Raw genomic sequence first — 13,323 nt, 5'->3', positions numbered from 1 at the left:
GTTTAAGTTTAAAGGAAGCGTCACGTTGCTATGCGCGCTGCCGGGAACCATTTGTTTACGCCCTCTATATAACCCCGTAAGTATCCAGTTTCCTATTCCCAACATACGTGAACAAAGAGGGGTTGGTTGAGGGATGGGAAGAGGATAGATAGAAAGAGGAATTTTTAAATATATTCTTTATCCACTCAGTAACGAAATATTTGGTTCATATTTTATAGGCCTAACAATAATATACTACTAAATACAGTAAAATACAGTAAAACATTTGCGATTTAATACTTTGTTAAAACTGTCATAGTCAATTGAAATAGCAAATGTAACGATACACCACTACGACGTTTATATTTTTTGTAATTACTAAATTAATACAAACGTTGAAAAGCAACTGTCAGTAATATAGTTTATTTGTATATTATGTGTTTATAATCTAAGAGTAGGGCCTACCCACACTCACAGTAATAAAGTTTATTTGAATATTATATTATATATAACAGTACCAACACTCACAGTAAGAAATTTGCGATTCAAATGGCGACTTAATACGTATTTACAGTATTGTATAGTGTTTTAAGTTTATTCTCTAAGGGTCCATAAATTTACCTCCATGGTTAAACCAAATAATATGGAATGTTCTATTCATCGCAAATGAATACATTTGTATAAACGTATATTAAATCTATCAAAATAGTATTTTTTAAAGAAATATCGGCCTTTCTTCAACATTATGATGCTGTACTCGAGCTGTTCAACCGGTTTTCACACCTATTAAAAACAATTATCGGAGGAGGATAATCGTATTATTTTGTGCGGGTATTTTTCAAGATGGACATCCATTAAACAGTGTATACCACGTTCGGAAAACACCCCTATTTGGGGCAAATCGTTGAACCTAAATTCGTTTTCATTGTCAATAACTAATTATCTAACTCAATTTAATTAAACAGGGTTACATCAGGTGGTTAAAATCAGTACTGAATGTACGAACCAACTTTATATACCATCGAGTAAAAATTCTAGAAGTAAGGCGCGATTTACCGAATTTTGTCCTTATTACGTAAATTTATATATATATAGCTGAGAATTAGGTTCAAAAGTCGTCGTCAATACCTAATCACTTCAGGGACCTATAGGGCCTACATTTACTGTGGTTTGGAGAAGATAAATACATTTTAAACGTTACGTAGACATAATCAATCCAATTTATGTTTTGTTTTACACACATACACAAAACAGGGAAAAATAAAAGTTTATTAAAAGAATAAAATTTTACAACCGATTCAGTGAGTTTCATATTCCATTATCATAAATTCAGAAAACAGACATAATAGATTAGTCTTCACGAGTATGTCGTCAGCGTGACTTAGCCTACTCGACTCGAGTCTCGTGTGAATGCTATATAGGCCGTGGGCTGAACACTGAAAAGTGGCTTAGTTTTTGAGTTTCGTGGTGACCCTCTGGCAGCTACCTCATCTTTTGTAGAATTGTTCTACACATATATCTTATCATAAAAACCAAACTCGCCAGTGAAAAAAGTTGCTCATTAATTAATTAGAACGATTATAAGATTATTAATTAAAAACATGCGCCCTCTATTGCCAAAATGTAAAACTCCCTATTCTTTTGCATTATACAATATCTATATTTGCCAATAGAGGGCGCATTTTTATAAATTTAATAAGCTCACAATACTGTACCTGTCTGTATAGTAATACAGTAGTAAGACATAGCAGTACCACAGATACTGTATTATATTACATTGGAAGTTGTTGATTTTGTATCAAAACGTTATAAATTATAAAATAGAGTGGAAACGTGATTAAAAAGGATTATTTTATATCAATTTTAAAGAACAAACATAAAGATGATTTTTATGTCAATGTACTGTATTGTGTGTATAATAATTGTAAAATACTATAGACAACCTTTATTTATATACTCATCACATTTATTAGAGACTTGGTAACATAAATACTATATACCAAGTTACAATTATCACAAAATTAATAAATTTTACTTGGATATTGCATATATTATTACAGGATATTACGAAACAGTTTTTTAAAAACACCATCAAAAAGATATGTTATGTATAGCCTGTTAATTTTTTATGATAATATATTTATTAATAGTAATATTTATTTCTACACAAATAAAAGAACATTATTAGGTGAATATCAATTTAACATGAGTTGCTAAAATGTATAAAGTAATCATAGCTATGAAGTACAATGCATTACTTACAATATATTGGTAAAAATGGCGTAATATCAAAGTACAAGATGTATGGCATATTGTTGTTCTAATATGTCGGAAAAAAAATCAATAGGCTATATAATATTATATATATTTTTTTGTAATTTGTTAATGCTATAGAATATTTCCTAATTAAATTATTTTTTCCAGCAATCAAAAGCAGAGTTAAACCATTAACTGACTGTTGATCTGAAATTTCTTTTTAGATTGGTAGATACAGTACTTGCACTGTAAAATAAAAGACAGAATGTTACGAATAAGATGACATGAGTTGTCTGTGATCAGCTAAATTGTGAACTTAACAAGTATAGTAACAGTTCACCTGATAACAAGGACTGTAGTGATAATAATTTTTTATTTTGTATGACAAATATAAAGAAAACATATATGATAACGGAAGTACTGTAGATCATGTTTTTATGTGAACTGTATGTACTTACACTGTACAGTAAATTAAACTGCAAACTACTTTTTTTGTAATTGTCACTGAACCTGTATTCTTCAGCTCTTTAAATTCAAGATGTTGTAGAATTCTTGTTGACTTTCTTAGAAAAAAAAAGAATAACGTTACAAAATAGAGGTAGACTTGGAGGTCTAAAGCTAGTCTCAATCAGTCAATGTTGAATGACATGATGACCACCAACTCAGCTGTATTATAACTATTAACACCATGGCATTATTGTGATTGATTCTAGGCCTACCCAAGGCCTAGAATCAATCACAATAATGCCATGCTAGTAGGCCCTACTACCTAGGCCTACTAGTTAGGTAGGCCTATAAATAATATACATTATTACACTTTACAGTATTAACAATATGAACAAATAGGCCTATAAAATAGCTGTAAAAATTACCCTCTTTTGTAGGCTTACCTAGTAGAAGGCAAATAGAGTACTGCTTGTTATTACCATCTTCCAATCGAATAGGGTGCCTCTCTCTAGCTAGTAGGGTAGGCCTAGTAGTAGGCTAGCCCTTTATCACTCTGGTGGTGGTGGAGTGAAGTCAAAATGCATAACATTTAGTAGGTAGCTTCCACCATGCGTAACATTCTTAAAATTTAGCGTGTGTTGCTGCTGCTAGTTTTATAAACTTTTTTACAGAGTTAGATACGTCAATACAACACTAATTCGGCATATTTTATCATAAAAGTCACAAAGAGTAGGCCTACAACATTCATGTGTGTGACCGTCTAGTGTTTTTTTGTTGATACCAAGCTAGTACCGAATAGCTATATCAGAAGGCTTCTCATTGGTCAACATTTAATAAAACTCTCCAAACGCCTATGAAAGCTTATTCGCGATTGGCTTATAATTTATATTCAACAATTCATAATTTGTTCATAATTTTTCATTTTTTACAAAAACAGTGCCTTATTGGCGATGGCAAGTTTATGATTAATGTTGTAAATATTATTTTCAAACTTTATATGTAAAGAATATGTAGTTGCCAGAGGGGCCACCACGAAAAGTAACAATTTTGATGTTCAGATGTCAATTCCATATAATTCTGCTGCTAGAGTATTATCACCGTCATATTTATAATATTTATCAGCTTTTATAAAGAGACAGTCATCAGTTGGTGTAATATAATTTACGGTAAGTTGAATTTTATAATATATATGATTATCCTGCGAGAAGTACGCCTTTTTGACGGAAGAAATCTTGGAGAAAATAAGAATTTTAAACAATGACTTCGATATTGAACTCCATGCTTAGCGGATTAGGCTCGATAGTTTTACGTGGGACGTATCTTTATTTAAAATTTGCCAACTAACGAAGGCTCGTATGGGAACATTTTTTAGTATAACATGTTCTCATAAAAAAGCCACAGGATATCAAGTCCTCTATGATTAAAACAAAATGTCTGACCTCCGTAGGCTGCAGCTATGCAATTGGGGAAAAATGTCAATTGGAAATCCGCCGCCATTTAGTTTGCGTTGACGAAAAATCTGATCATGGATTCCTCCATTGTGTCTGTTTCTTTCGATATTTGCTATATTCTGTTATATTCATAGTCTAGGCTATTCTTTTAAGAAAATGGGATCGATCCAGAAAATGTCCCAAAGACAGTATGTATATAATACAGTATAATTCGGTTATGGTCGGAGCGTTCAGAACAGCGATAACACTGCCTTACGGCTATGTAAAAGATAAAAAGCCAGTAGGCCTACATGTCATTGTCATGTGTCAAAATAAAAAGATGCGTGTTACTGTTAGAGAGATATACCCGTCGAGATTTCCATTAATTGTTGTATTATAGGCCATATACAATTTTAAAACAAATCAGTGGAAATAATATATTTTACTTTGGTGCAATTGTATTCAACACACTTGCATACTGTATTGTATTTAACTTCAGCGAAATGTTCGTTCAACCTTAGTGCACAGAATTGTGATTGCATTTAACTAAAGTGTAGGCCTACGTACTAAACGGTGCAATTGTCCAACCAACCGTGCTGAAATATACGATCTGAAACCAAAAACCGTAAACCGATACGATACATATGAATCTCTTGGTGCAAATTTTGCAACCAAACAGTGATTTTTAATATGTACCTATTGAGCTGTTTATCTAATTATAGGTTCATACCAAGTTCATGCAACCCAAGTCTTGTCATCGACCATTATATAGGAGGGGGGTCAACCATTATGACTACAACTAATTTCCACAATTATCGAAAATTAAAAAGGTACTTACAATTATATAATGCAAAAATTAATCCCAAACTTAGCTACAATCCAACGGTTTGCCAACTGAATGCTTGATAACGCAGACAAACCCTATTTGAATTTTGCCGCGTTTTTGAGGATTTTTAGGTTTTTTCAAAATAGATTTTGTTATTTTCGACACAGTCTATTTTAAGCCAATGCTCATAAGAAAAGTATATAAGGAATCTATGAATATTCAGCTTTCTTTTAAGAAACTATCCAAAATGATTGATGACCTACAAGTGATCTTAAATTGCAAATAAAACACTGCGCACTGTGAGCGGGCAATGGATGGTGAGTTTTAAAACGTAAAATGACACATACTTTTTGTAACTTTACAATTTAAAATATATATCATAATGTTCAGTATTGTCTACAGTTTATTTTGAGCTACTATCCAAAAGAATCCGATTTATAATAGCCGAGATATTTAGGTGGGAACATGAAAATCAAGTGTTTTGTAGAATATCACGATGCGAAATCAGTGGTATTCATGTCCCAGCGGAGTGTGTTGAGGCAATTTTTAGCTATTTCGTTGCTCAAGAGATTCGTATGTTCAATGTATTATTCAAATATACAAAAGTAACAATTCTGCATAGTTACTGCAGGGGAAAACTAGAACATGCATTTATTATAGAGATAAAAGAAACAAATGTAGTCGTATAAATGTTAATGAACAATCAATCCGTACATTATTCAAAAACAGTTTTCGATCCGATTATTCATAAACCTACTCGACGGTGCATGAATCCCAACAAATCGATTTAGAAACAATGATAATGGAATATTCGGATTAAAAACAAAATCATGTGTAAGTCCCCTACCAAGCTCTAAGTAGATAATGGGATATAATAATAATAATAATAATAATAATTGATTTGGAAGCTACACTTTTGAAACAGTGGCACACTTCATGAATGAAGGTTCGTCCAGAGTAAGTAGAATAAAAGTTATAGACAAAAATGATTTAACAATAGGCCTATTTACAAGGAGTTTGTTTCAATGAGTTTCGAACCTAGCCTTCCAGCCGGACAAGCAGCGACCTTTGTTGTATCAGATATCCGGAAATATTATACATAGATGAGTTGCTTCCGCTGCTTCCTTTCAAAATATACGTATTCTAATTAGTATAGGATGTGTATTAATTAATGTTTATATTCTTATTACAGATGGTACAACTTGAGTTGTGTGTTGCATCAAAATGCTTTCAAAATTAAAGATATTCATTGTGGCATGTATTATCTGTTCACTCGTTGTAATTGTAAGTATCATAGATAGTAATATTGATTTATATTTTGTATCCCTAATAACAGATTATATTATTACGAACTTCCGTAAGTCAATGTGTTGCAATTTACTCGTAAACCTATGCACTTACATTGAATAGAATTGCAAGTAAGTTGAATGAAATTGCACTTAAGTTGAATGGAATTACACTTAAGTTGAATGTCACACGTGTCAGAAGTGGCAAATCCAGAAAATTATCAATTATTTTATTCATTTTTGTGTATAAAAAGTCATGTATTTTGTCAAAATATGTGTTTCAAGTTGTTTATTCTTTTTTTGGAAATAGCAATTGTTGAGGGCAGCACAACAGAAAGAAAATCAGTAGACCATTTACCATACAGTGGTCCGTTTTACCTCCCCTACGTAACTGTTCTATTTATCGGGGATGGTTTAATATAATATTATATATTTACTTCCTATCACTGGAGTGTAACCTGCAAGTAGTAGCCTATGGTGTATTCATATATTTGCCATTAACATTCGGTTAAAGACCAGAATTAACGTAATGTTGACATGATAGAGTTTAAATTACTTTACATACAAAAATTAAGAATCTCAATGTTAATAATAATTATCCAAGAAATAAAAAATGTTCAATAAGTCATTAAGCTGAAAAATGAAATATAGTTGACTTTAACATTCACTACAGTGGAAGTATTTCACCCTAGGAAAGTTACCTAATAACTGACCAATCAGATAAGGCCTTTATTTATGATGATAAGACAGAATAGGCACACTTGATTTGATGCTCTGTTTTCTTTATATCTTCAGGCAAAAATAAAGCTGTCTCCTTATGACCAACCTCATGGCATCAGGCAAAACGTTAAAACACAAGTAAGTCATTCCTCTGTAGATTGCTCTATGATTAAAACAACGTACTGTATAACACCAAGAATTCCTAAAGTTCTCTATTATAATAGTATTTATTTGAACTTACACCTTTTTATTGGCGACACTGCTCAAAGATAATTGATGCGTTCGTATAAACAAAACAAAATAATCAATACAGTAATAACATACTTAGGCTAAAATAAATATCTATAAAAATATAGGCCTACACACGCATACTGTAAATGTGGAAAGTATAGGCCGTTGTGAAGCAGATATTCTAGTAGATCTTCAGAACACATTTGAAACGAAACTTACATTACAATCAAATTAGTTGTGTTAAGAAGTAGTTTAAGCCAGCGATATAATTCCATTTTTACTAAACGACAAAAATATTTACTTCGTAAAATATCATGTAAAATATTTATTGGTATTCAACCAACCATGGAGGAAATATTTCCTGTATATTTCCTCCATGAACCAACCAACCATAAATTACAGACGTGCCGTGTTCATAATGGGGGCTTTTAAGATGTAGCTATAGCCATCTGTAATCGGAGGTTTTCTAATTCATCTATATCCGATTTATTTACACCATACACCAAAGTAAACCCTATCAAAAATTATCTATAACAGATTTAATATAGGCAATCAACCTATTACCTTTCTTACAACACTTTCAAATTGTTCGTGGTCATTCAAATTTCTTGAAATAAGCACACCTGAGTATTTATATGACTCAGCTTCATATAACCGTCACCTAATTTCCATTTTCTCCTTATTGATTCGTTTTCCAAATACTAATATGTTTGACTTCTCAAAATTAGAACTAAGTTTCCATTCTTTTGCAAAAGTAGAGGCTAAATCAAGCATTTGGTTCATTTCCAATTCATTGTTTGCAAGTAGTGCATATCATCTGTCCACAATAACTAACTAGTTTCCATTGATTCTTACTCCTAAACCATTTGATATAAGTAATTTCTTAAATTCATTAGAAAAAAATACAAAAGAGAACTTGTGGTAAAACACACCCTTGTCATGGATTACAAATTATTCCGTTTCAAGACACTGTGGACACTACATGAAACATTTTCAAATAATTTGTCATCAATCTCCAGGCTTTACCTCGAATGCCTGATTGGTAGAAAGATTTTAATAAACCATTCCTCCAAACACTCTTTTCAAGGTAAATATGTGGTCCTCGCACCTATGAGAAGCACGAAAGTCACCCTGGATTTCCGATATAAAACATCTATAGTAATTTGATAGTGCATGGTTAAAATTATGTTGAAAATCTTGGACATGCAGTTATTTAGATCACTCATGGCCCCTTTTTTATATATTGATATAAATTATATATGTTCCATCAGTCAGGTCGTTCAAGTTGGATGCATTTATCAAACAGAGCAAGTAATGATAATGGGATTACCCCCGTTTTTCAATGATTCACTAGTAATTCCATCCAAACCAGAGGTTTTTATTGTTTTTTTTTTTGCGAATTAATTGCTTCTTCCACAGTATCAATATCATATAAAAATAGTTTTGTTCAACATCTTCAGGACAAGATTGTTCTTTCGAGAGAAAAAAAATGTCCACAGCAGGAATTGAACCATGGGTCTCAACTGTGAGATACATACATTATTTATCCAATTCTTTCAGCTCCCTGTCCTCTCTTGATTGGCTATACTTAAATTCTCCCGAATTCTTAACAAAGAGAAAATTAGCTATTATGATACAGTAATTAACTAATGTCGAATTTTGTCAGTTTATTTCAGATTCCTTTTACAGTTGCTCTAAATCAGAAAATAATTCGATGATTGATATAAATAGATCATCTATATATTTGAAGAATCCAGACAGAGCCGTTAAAGTTGGTGATTTCTTTGGTGTAATAATCCAGGCACGTGATCAGCATGGTCAATATACAAGTGGATGTGATTTTTTCTTTGCAACAATCAATTCTAAGGAAAACCACAACACAGGAAAGATAACCGATTTAAAAAACGGTACATATGAGGTGTTGTTCTTCGCCGGTTGGCCTGGTATCGTCAACATTTCTATTGTTCTTGTCCATCCATCAGAAGCAGTGGATTTTATTGAACAGGAAATATGGCCTTTGGAAAAAAGGTTGGCATGGAAAGGATATTTTGAAATAAATAAAGCAGAAACACAATTTTGCAGTATTAGTCAAAAAGCATTACTTGGCGTTGATAAATGCCAATACAGCCATCCATTAGCTATGGGAGAAACTGTATTCTTTTGTGATAAACCTATGAACTCGTCATGCGATAGGTTGAGTTGGCTGCAGACGAACTCTCCTTATATTGGTAGCGTGTTTTCCAAGTTGTATTCATCTCATCAACAACTATTTTCTAAGTATGACTATATTTGTTTTAATTGAAAACATTTTAAAACATTATTCAATTTAACTCAATTATTGCTTGCAATTCCGTCTTCCAAACGGTGTATCTTTATTAGTACATGTAGTACAATACCACTGGTTTTTGGTCAGTATAGTATTTGTTGGTATATTTGGAAAAACAAATATTGATAATTACGGTACACTGTATAGCAATTTGTAATAACCATACTATTTGTAGGAATGTTTTTTTTATTTTAAAACATATTTATACAGGATAAAAACATATCAGGTATAGATGTAGCACCTTTTACATATGGTCCTGTTTATAGAAAATAAAAGTTTAAAAACATAGGCCTACATACAAATTCTTTAAAACTCGCTAAAACAGTAAAATAACAATAAAAAGTAAAAAATAGAAATGTATATTTACGATAAAAGGAGTGAAAATACAAAAAGGAATAACACAAATTTGTAATTGACCAAAGCACGGACAGTGACTTAAACAGAGGCAATAAAATAGTTTTAAAAGACAATAAATAAATAAAATCCCCAAATACAATCATTATCAATAAAACTGTTCGCAAAATGTTAAAATGGTGAGGATTTGTTATCATAATGTTGGAAATAGAACACTGCAATACATCTGGCTAATAATGTTACATTAAACTCATTCATGTTACTTTTAAGGTCTGTCACTTATGCCCGTCTGGTTCAAGGGACGACTTTAATCAACATCAGCAAAGAAGGTAAGTTTGACAACCTATCGCACACAATCCTCTAAATGCGATCTTTATGACAACGTAAGTTAAGCAGAAACCCCATTAGGGCGTTCAGTAAACGACAATTTTCTTGTTGAATCGAAACCTCTTCAAAAATGAAATGGAACGAGGTTTTCTATGAATTAGTAACACAAAGAATTACATTCAAGATCCTGCTCTTTGTTTTCAAAGCTCTTCATAATTCTTCATCTAAGTTCATTTCTGAACTTTTTCAACCTTATGTTCCTAAGCGGTCTCTGAGATCTAGATCTGAGTCTCTTCTTGCCCATATATTTCATCCCTCCACTAAGTTTTATGGAAATCGTTCATTTTCTTCGGCATCCGTTTCTCTATGGAATGCGTTGCCTATTGAAATCCGTCAGGCTACTTCCACCAGTGTCTTCAAATCTCTCCTCAAAACCCACCTTTTTAATTTGTAATTTTTCAAAATTTTTCTGTTTTTGTAAAGCGCATTGAGGCTTTCAGCATAATGCGCTATATCAAGTACCAGTTATTATTATTATTATTATTATTATTATACGAAGTCCGAAATTAAAAGAAATGAATGAATGAATGAATAATCAAATTCCAAATCAACTTTACACACATTGACGTTTTACTATAGTTTGTATATACAGTAGATGTTATGTTAATGAAAAGTAAAACAAACATATTGAATGATTTTGTTTGTTTACGGTAGGAAATTTGCCGCTTGTGATTAGCAGATTACCAGAATGCAAGGCAGATTTACCAATGCCTCTTAGTGATGGGTTCTGGACAAACGATGTATGGACATCATTGCATTGCAAGACAAAACAATGGACAAAACAAGAAATTACCAAATGCATAAAAGGAAAACATATGATTTTAATGGGTGATTCTACAACAAGGCAGTGGACTGAACAATTGCTGAATATTATGGGAGTGACAAAGAGTAAATATACTACTAAACCGAACACTAAGCACATTCGACATCACAGCACTTCTATGATGCTTGATTTTTACTTCCATCCGTACACTCTTGGTTCTCCAACGTTTTATTACCGAGTCGGAAAATGGGAGTATGAAATATTAAATAATCTTAACAAAAATGACTGCAAATACGTAATTATTGTAAGTCCCTGGGCCCATTATATCCAATGGACGAAAGACAGTTTCACTGAAAGGTTGCAACTTTTGCGAGAGACACTTGTCCGATTCATGAAACGTTGTCCGAACGCAAAGATAGTGGTGAAGACCCCGCACCCTCGGAATCATCCTTCGAATAATTCATTATTATACGCTAGCGATAAAATAGTATATAACATTTACAAGTTATTCATTAACATTTTCTCGGGGTTAGGTATTCATATTATAGATATCTGGGATATGAACTTGTCATATCCGTCTATGAATACCGTACACATGCCGTCACCAGTTATTCACCAAGAACTTTTTTTGATGTTTTCACATATATGTCCAGTATAGTTACAAATTAAAAACGGTGTGTATTTTGTTTATTCATACGTGAAACATAAGTAAACGTCCTGTTTGTTTAATAAATGACAAATAATCCCTCTATTATTCTAAAATATGATTTCTCTTGAATGTAAAAGTTAAATATTTGTATTTACTTTATAATTCTATTCACGAGATCATGTGGCAATCGCGCTTACTATTCTGTTTAATTATACTTCATAAATAAAATTCAACATAAACACAACGTTTACTTTAAACGCATTCCAAGAGGATAATAATAATAAACCAGCGTTTCTTTTTGTATATAAATTGTAGCAGGGAAAAGTTAAATTACAATTTATGTAATTTTACTCTTCCCTGATTGTAGCCTCTTGAATAGACATGGCTTAAGTTGGTAGTCATTGATTTTTACGAATTAAAAGACGTTTACTATATAATTTCAATATAAAATTTAATGACAAAAAGAGAGATCGACGTTTTGGTACCATCATAGAACCATTTTCAAGATCAAGTGAATACAAAACAATAATAATTATGTGCACTAAGCACCAAAGTTGGTGACAGGAAATGCTAATTGAGGGCTAATTAAGTAATTAGCTACTCCTACTGAGTTAGATAAACAATTTAGCTTTGATGGAATCCGATTGTTTATTGGGTGTAGGTTTTATCTCTTTGATCCACAACATCTCCTTAATTAGGCAATCAAACTTATTGTTACATTTAGATAAGACTCTAAAATATTCTGAGATATCACCAGTTATGCCATGTTGTTTTAGGTGATCGCCTATAATACTTTTGTTATGTTCATTAATGCGTTTGTAAAGGTGTCGGCAAGTGTAACCGACATAGTTTGTATCACACAAACCACATTGAAATTTGTACACAACGCATTGTGAATTAATGATTGATTTTTGTTTATGTTAATCCACCAGTTGACGTTTCGATTTTTGTCTGAAATGTGAGCTCAAGTATTATACGTATGAAACGCCATTGTGGCAAAATAATTATATTTTTATTAATTTTACTAAAACCTTGAATTGCAACTTTCAATTTGTGCAGACATATTTGAAAAAAAAACTTTTTAAACAAAAGATTCGTATACTCATTTATCACCTGTCTAAAACCCACTTGACTGCAATAGAGCAATATCTTTTTAAATACGTATAATGTACCATATTTTGTATTTGATTATCTTTCTGGAGAATAACTGAATTTAAATTTCATCACCATGTTTGTGAGAATGGCAATACTACCACAAGGATACAACAATAAAGTGTACTAATGTCAAGTCTCTGTTGTCTGTATTTACATGTGCTAGTTATGATGTTTGTTATACATTTTACAATCATTTTAATAATATTTATTAATAATTATATTATTAGTTAATACATGGTACTGTACTTTTGAAAAAGCAATATTAAAATTCAAAAGAAAACCAAAACAATTAAAACAAATATTATATTATTGTATTTAAGCAACATTTAGCCTATTGTTAATCACATAATGTAATATGCTAGATAAGTACAAGAAGCAAGCAAATTATTAATAAATCACTGTTGCGGCAGCTCAGCCGCTGCTGCGGCTTACGGCTATACGTTGGGTCCTAGTGTGAATGCTTCATAAAGGAAATCTCGTACAGCAACTCCAATTACGTTACGTTAAGCCGTCT

The 13,323-nt window shown here is 31.9% G+C and overlaps 1 protein-coding gene and 1 long non-coding RNA gene across 4 annotated transcripts; one reads left to right on the top strand and one right to left on the bottom strand.

Annotated features, from left to right (window-relative positions):
- Window positions 1-2,019: 2,019 nt before the first annotated feature.
- On the bottom strand, window positions 2,020-3,439 carry LOC144836114 (uncharacterized). The gene is made up of 3 exons (XR_013611150.1): window positions 3,126-3,439; window positions 2,694-2,798; window positions 2,020-2,481 (listed from the first exon to the last, which is right to left on the bottom strand). It is a non-coding gene; the product is annotated as an uncharacterized LOC144836114 (long non-coding RNA).
- Window positions 3,440-3,756: 317 nt separating this feature from the next.
- LOC144836112 (NXPE family member 1-like) lies at window positions 3,757-11,968 on the top strand. Of its 3 annotated transcripts, XM_078691307.1 has the most exons (6): window positions 3,757-3,848; window positions 6,131-6,222; window positions 7,020-7,082; window positions 8,842-9,452; window positions 10,126-10,184; window positions 10,897-11,968. In XM_078691307.1, exons 2-6 carry the CDS (start codon window positions 6,163-6,165, stop codon window positions 11,661-11,663), a joined length of 1,560 nt encoding a protein of 519 aa, XP_078547433.1. In that variant the 5' UTR covers window positions 3,757-3,848; window positions 6,131-6,162; the 3' UTR covers window positions 11,664-11,968. The 3 variants fall into 3 exon arrangements, with proteins under 3 accessions (XP_078547433.1, XP_078547435.1, XP_078547434.1); XM_078691309.1 differs by lacking the exon at window positions 3,757-3,848 and having other exon boundaries at window positions 6,181-6,222; window positions 8,852-9,452; XM_078691308.1 differs by lacking the exons at window positions 3,757-3,848; window positions 6,131-6,222 and having other exon boundaries at window positions 6,657-7,082; window positions 8,852-9,452.
- The last annotated feature ends 1,355 nt before the right edge of the window (window positions 11,969-13,323 follow it).

The sequence above is a fragment of the Antedon bifida genome, chromosome 2, assembly GCF_963402885.1.
Source record: "Antedon bifida chromosome 2, ecAntBifi1.1, whole genome shotgun sequence".
NCBI classification, from domain to species: domain Eukaryota; kingdom Metazoa; phylum Echinodermata; class Crinoidea; order Comatulida; family Antedonidae; genus Antedon; species Antedon bifida.
Note: the sequence above shows the minus strand (reverse complement) of the source record. Positions and strands in the feature narration are given on the sequence as shown.